Raw genomic sequence first — 6,931 nt, 5'->3', positions numbered from 1 at the left:
TCAACGAGTGCGTATTTGGTGAGAATATCGATGGGCGACAGGGACTTGAGATCTGGTGTTGAAGTTGAATGGAAGGCAGTGAGAGTGTCTCCAGAAAGAATGCCCTTGTGAAAATGATTACGGACTCGTTGAGGTCCATGGACAGAATATGCTTCATCAGGGAGTATACGAGAAACCCAGGAGAGTGCTGGGTTGACAGTCGTCACTTCCTCATCTTCAAGGCTTATGGCGTTGATGAGCGATGCACCATGGGAAGTGATCAGCGCATACAGGTTGAACAATTCCATTGACTCCTGGCGATTGAGAATCCGTATGCACTGCTCCATGAAATCATTCACTCGTCGACTTGTTCGGGCAAAGAGATCCTTGCAGTGAGTGATGAGCAAGCACTCCGTCATATTGGCTGAAAACTGCATCAAGGTACCCAGTCTCTCAATTGTGCCTCTGAAGCTTTGGAGTAACTCGAGCTTGGGGATAAAAAAGTCTTCTTTGGCGCCCTTCTTCCCCCTCCTCGCCTTGGCCTCGATGATAGCATCCTTGAATGCATGAAAATCAGAGAGTGCCTGCACCATCGACTGTAAGGATTCGGGAGAATGGACTGGATTTTGAGCATAATAGATAAAATCTATGAGAGCGCGGATTGCACGAACGAATCTAGGTGGAGCAGCGCCTGCAATTGAAGCAACAATGGTGTGTTGAATATCATGATGCTCACACCCAGTCATTTGGTTGACGTGCATGATGCCTTTAGTAAAGTGGTGCGTCCCTACCTGTTTGTGCTGAATAATGAAGCGGGTGTCGAGCTCGGGTTTTCCTACTATCTCCTTGATCCATTTGAGTGGATGATCTGCAAAAAACTTATGAAGGGTATGTAAAACTTCGCCAGTGAGAAAGACAGATGGACACGAAAACAACCAATCAAGCCAATATGGCATGTGGACCCCAGACAGATGGGCAGCTTTTGCTGCCTTCTGAAATTTGTCGAGATCCCAAGGATCAATCTCTTTGGCGATCCCGTGTATAAGTTGTAGTGTGTGCTTCCCAGTATGAGGAGGATAGAGAATTCCATCACCAAAATTGTCTTGTGTCGCCATAGTGACAGGAGAGACATTCTTGCTGACTGCAGCGATCATGGAGGCCTCGGGAAGGTCGCATACATGGGCGATAAGTGGTGTAAAGACATATCAAATATGTCGGGAAGGATCAGGCATAAAATAGCCATCACTTGCTGCAACCTTCAGGTTGGCGCAGACGAGATCAACGCACTTATGCCATAGCCGCGCCTGAAGAATGGTCTGATAGTCAGGATGCACGCGAAACTTACTAACAGGCATGTAGGCGATACAGCACCAAGCTCGTAGGGTGGCCTTGGAGTGAACCTCCGAATCGATGTTACCGATGGTGATAAAAAGTGGGTGCATCTCGAGCCCTCCAGTAATCCGCGTGACAGGGGTCTTATTGGATCCCAAGATGATAGGTACTTGCGTAGCACCTACTGGCAGATAGTCCTAGGTATATAGAATTAACTTCACGTAGTAGACTAAAAGGGCCAAACTAACCTGGATTTTCCATGCCATATTGGCACTCATATAATCTCCATACTCGCGTTGACTTCCTGTATTGACTACGTGTGGCTGGAAGGTAATGTGATTGGCGAAAACCGGATCACTGAAAAGTTGTTTGACAACCTCTAGAGCATTGCGCAAAATAAGTTGCACGGGATAAGTCGTCTTGTAGCCCGTAAACTCTAGGTTCGAAACTTTCCATGGCACGAAAGAGGGCAGTGCATCGGTCCAATCTAGAAGTTGCTTCTTGGAGGTGAAGGATGGTTTTGGGCGAGTGTGAAACTGGAAACAACGGAGTCAGGCCTGTCGAGCAGCACTCAAAGTTTCTCCTACCCATTTTAACTTTAAAAACTTGTCAATCTGAGCTTGAGTTAAGTTTTCAACCAAGAACTTCGCCAACTCCCATTCTCCTTCATCATGGAAAGGGTAATACATATTTATTTCTCGCCGATAATTATACTGATCGTCTTGCAGCCTGTCAAACAGGTTCTTGCCAACACCAAAGACATATCCCGAGTGCGGATGACAATAACCAGTAGTGGTAGAAGGTTTTGATGATTGGGAACCTCGCAACCCAGGGGGAACAGGGAATTGATGCAGACATTCCTCGTGTGGCCAACAGGTAGACTGAGAATTCAAGTGCAGGGTAATGGCCTTGATTGTAGGAAACTCTCTACTGCAGTTGGGACAAAACCTGGTACAGGTATGTCCATTGATCAGCACCATTGAGTGACAATGATATACGCACATTTGCTGCCCCTTGCTGAGTGCTATGTGTTATGCAGTGCGCAAATCAATTCAGTCTTTTAGACTCTGCCGGCTGATGTCAACCTTGTGATAATCCAACGGGTCGCTCTCATATACTTAGATTTCCCAGTTAGCCTTCCGCAGGTTCTCCCAAGTCCACCCTTTGTACATGATGATTCATACAGTCTCTTCTCCACATGTCAGTTCCTCCCCCATATCTGGAGGCAGTAGTTGCCCTCCTCCATCAAGCAGTCCCCCACCTTCACCTCTATCAGGCGGACGTGCTACCACTCCTGGATCATCTCTTTTTGATTCCAGTCTCAAGTCAGAAAGCTCTCCCAATACGAGGCATTCTGACATATGTGCTTCACTAAGAAGCATATCCTCACTGGCAAAGACACCTCAGATTGCAGCTGCCAAATCAGAGACGGACAGCCTATTCTATAATCCATCTACACCTCCAAACCCTGCGCGCGCTTCTCAATGTGGCTTTATCCGCGAGAGAATGAGCAACAAGTTCATTCCGTACCCTCCTCTCCGGCTCCAATTGAGGTCCGTTATGCAGCTCATGTCTCCGGGCGAGAATGCAAACCATATGTATCCTCTGACTCACTTCTTGAGGTATCATGTATTTCTTTTATTTAATTGTAGAGACTAAATTATTGAAAGCATGCCGGAACATTGGAAAATGGCCTCACACAAATGCGTCTTGCAACCTTGTACAAAGGGTATCAAGCAAAGCTTGCTGCTCATGAGACTGCACGCCAGTGCATGTTGGTGACCGCATGGGAAATTGAGGAAACTGAGCACTTCCTTGAATTCCTTGATACTCTGCATGTCGACAATGAAGAACGGCTCGGATTCACTCAAGAAGACTTAAACATCTTTAGAAAGCTATTTTCTGAGCGTGACCGTTCTGATGTCAATGACGACAGAGATTATCTTCAAGCTGTGTATGAGGATGAAATGGAGATTCTTCGTGTTGTCTTGCTACAAGCTGAGCAATTCTCAAAGATCTTAGGTGCACGTGTCAAGAAGGATTTCTTGCAACCTGGAGCTAGAGGATTGGGATCCCCATCACCTGAGCCTGGGGTTTCGGTTAGAGATAATCTGGTATCCGCAGATCTGGAAGATAACTCACAGGTTTTGGTCAATTCGGCAGCACAGTCCGCACACCCTTCCCATACACCATTATTTGTATGAGCCCTGCACTTCTAATTTAGGTATGCTATACATGTGTCCGGTCATTATGCGCTCCACTGATCAATCAATAAGAACACATTGTAACGTGCATGCTACAGTTTAGCAAATCCATCATGGCCCCTTTCTCATTTGTATTCATTTTTCACATCTGCAGCTGTTCTTTTTACATCGTGCCCCTTCATTTTAACCCTTATCCTGCATCATCGAAAATTGACCTGATATTACCAGACCACAGGGCCCGCAAGGACATCGAAAGCATGTCGTCATGCAACTCAATGCCTGCCCCCCACACCACGTCTTCTCATTCCTGCTGTGACGCCCCCAACGATGACGGGGACAGTGGCACCTACGGAATCCATTGAAGGTTCCACCATTAATATCATTCTTGAGACACACAAACAAGCGATCTCGCTCTCGAAAGAGCGCATATTATCTATCGTCTTTTCTGAGGATGCATTGGCATATCTCGCATCTGACAAAAAACGCATCGTCAGAAATGTCATTTCTGAAGTAAGACTTGGAATACCAGCGCTTCTCGGTATGAATCAACATGCGCACACTAACTTATACTAATTATTTGATCCTACTAGTTGCGACTCAATGGACGGCTAATGAAAAGGACGTCGCAAATATCTGGTGCACAGTGACGAAATTTTGCACTTCGTTTGCAATGATCATCCGACATGCTGTCGTGATGGGATATTCCCTTTTCCCACCACCGGGCTGTGTTATCCCCCCAGATACTTTTCATGTTGATCGAATACGCCGCCTCGTCATAGATAATGCCTTAGTGTTCATGCATCAATACACGTTTACTGCAGTAAGTTTTTATTGATTTTCGAGAACACTTTTTTATTCTATTTCGACAGGATGGTGCGCTTGTCATTAACTCGAAATTCACCAATCCATTCATTCTTCACGTCCTAACGAGACTCATATGGTGTTCGCCCTTCAGGCTACACACATTTCTTGACGAATCCCCACGCCGTCAACTACGTTATGCTATTGGCGCAGCCGGTGTTAAGACCGTGCACAAAGGGTAGGACTGATTCCAAGGGGCTTGGCTTCAGCTCGTGCGCTGCGCCCCTTACTCAAGTATGTGCCCTTAACTTCAGAATGAAGTCCGGAGAAAGTCCAGTGAAGTCCGAAGGACTTCCGGAGGAGCGTGGGAAACGTCGGAAGGACTTTCCGGACGAGTGCAAGAAACTTCCGGAGGAACTTCCGGAAATTACGATGGAGTTTCGTCCTGACGGGGATATGTGTAATGGCTACTTAGGACAAGTCCTGAGTAGAAGCAAACAGAGGAAAGGCTGCAAGGACAAAGTCTGAAGCAGAATAGGTCCGGAGGACCGTGGGAAAGTTCCGGAGGAACTTCCAGAAACTTGGAGGAGCGGAGGAGCGGAGCTCCAGCCTAGGGAATTCCTCCCTAGGCCTGAGATGGATAATGACTAAGTCGGAGGACTAGAACTGTTACGAGGACTTAGGGTGAAGGCTAGTGCAAGGACTAATATGTGTAATATTCAGACTGAGGAAGTATAGAGACTTTACAGGGTTTATATACTACAAAGGACATAACAGAGAATCAGTCAGCGCAGTCCGAAGCTATGCGAGGCTGTGGACGGAGGGTATAGAAAAGTCAAACACTAGTCTATCGGAAAATAGTAAATGAAGACAGAGATGAGGACATAGGAAAATAAAGCCGGAAATGAAATGAGGTACAGAAAATGAGTAAGTCTAACTCAAGAAGGAACGTATAAAGGGATAAGGCACAGAAGATAGACGCAGGTCGGATCTGGATGTTCGGAAGTCCGGAGACAGGTGATTACCATAAGGGGATGGGCGCTGATTTAAGGTTTGAGTTCGGACATGACAGATAGGTCGGATCCGGAGATGTGGATATCAGATCTGGCGTCCGGATATCAGATGCAGGAGTACAGGGATCTGGACGGATAGAGGATTGGGTCTGGAGACATGGACAGGAGGTCCGGAGGTCCGGATGAGGCGTGGGAACATCGTCGGATGTTGGTCCGGAATGCGGTTTAGAAACAACAATACTGAGAGGAACAAATGAAGCTCCTGACTGTATCTGTAAATGTTGTGAGGTCGCGTGTTGCCTAGTCTGCTATACTTGAGACGACAAGTGCGTTCGACCCTAAAGGGGAAGCGAGTGCAGCAAGGATCTAGTAGTGCGCGCCGAAGGCGCTACTGGTCGGCTGATGCGAAGCGCGAGAAAGTGCGCAGGTGCGCGCGAGGCGCGGGAAAGCGAAGGTGCGCGCAAGGTGCAGGAAGCGCGCGTGAGCGGTAATGAGAGAGAGTAAGAGTGAGTTTGCTTAAGTGGTGATTAGATACTAGACAAGAGATACGAGCGCGAGGTGTCAAAGAATAGATTTCTACTATGTTCTCCTAAGTAGTATGTGGGTAAGTGGGAGGTAAAGTAATTCTCACCTGGTAGGTAATGCTGGCGCTTATATGGTGCCTAAGCGCTGTCATGCAGAGCCGAATCGCTACCGAGTAAGGTATGTAAAGATATATGTATGTAAGTAAGGGTCCATGATATAAATAAAGGTGGAATGATATGTAAATAAAGGAAATGGAAATACACGCACTAGAGAGCTTGGTGGACAGTGGATGGATGCTTCCGGATGGCGGGCGCTATAGGGCGATCAAGCACGGGAAAGCACGCGCGCGTATACATCGTAAGGCGCGGGAATGGTGCGCGCATGGCGCACATTGCGCGGGAAAGCTGCGCCTCATATAGGGATAGCTGCAGATAGCACACAGAATGGTGCTGCAAGTTCGTGCAATGAACTCCCTAGTGAAAAGTGCCATATCACACCATGAGAGGCATGAGTCTCTACAGCGGGATATGACAGCCGGCGCCATTACAGAGTCTGCATTGATGGAGCAGGGCTTGATACAACTCACGAAGGGTAGGATCACCCCCCAGATGATGTTTTCGACATTCACGAATATTGTTCTGAGCCTGGATCGGCTCGATGACACTGAAAAGTCTGTTTTTGACGAGTTTACAGATAGTATTGTCATTTGCGGGCGCTCACAACAAACCAACGACGAACTATCTGATTTTGTTTTTGAATAAATGCATGTACTATACCACTAATATATTCACATTCTAGTAGTTAATAGTTGTATCACTTGTGAAAATTTTGATTTTATATATTTGGACCATGTCCTAACATTTTTACTACAACGGCGGTCCCAGAATGGTATTTTTCTCTCGGTCGAGCAAAAACAACATTTACGAATGCGCGCCCTGCGCTAGACCGAATTCAAATTGTTCAAAACAATGTTTGAACTCGTTTTCGACAACTCGACTCTTTTAGATGTACTGTATCGCCACATAGACCTGAACTTAAAATAGAATATTACAGTAATGACCCGTCTGCCAATCGGCG

The 6,931-nt window shown here is 46.7% G+C and overlaps 2 protein-coding genes across 2 annotated transcripts; one reads left to right on the top strand and one right to left on the bottom strand.

Annotated features, from left to right (window-relative positions):
- Positions 1-2,672, bottom strand: HD556DRAFT_1304861 (uncharacterized protein; the record flags this gene model as incomplete). The annotated part of the gene is made up of 8 exons (XM_041299715.1): positions 1-44; positions 122-670; positions 716-1,120; positions 1,325-1,508; positions 1,560-1,847; positions 1,899-2,259; positions 2,314-2,335; positions 2,573-2,672. The coding sequence occupies 8 exons, from the start codon at positions 2,670-2,672 to the stop codon at positions 1-3; spliced, it is 1,953 nt and encodes a 650-aa protein (XP_041164617.1).
- A 342-nt stretch (positions 2,673-3,014) lies between these two features.
- Positions 3,015-3,515, top strand: HD556DRAFT_1304860 (uncharacterized protein; the record flags this gene model as incomplete). The annotated part of the gene is made up of 1 exon (XM_041299714.1): positions 3,015-3,515. One exon carries the CDS (start codon positions 3,015-3,017, stop codon positions 3,513-3,515), a length of 501 nt encoding a protein of 166 aa, XP_041164616.1.
- Between the last annotated feature and the right edge of the window lie 3,416 nt (positions 3,516-6,931).

This window comes from Suillus plorans, assembly GCF_016647745.1.
Source record: "Suillus plorans strain S12 chromosome Unknown HD556scaffold_8, whole genome shotgun sequence".
NCBI classification, from domain to species: Eukaryota; Fungi; Basidiomycota; class Agaricomycetes; order Boletales; family Suillaceae; genus Suillus; species Suillus plorans.
This window is presented reverse-complemented; position numbering and strand designations above follow the sequence as displayed.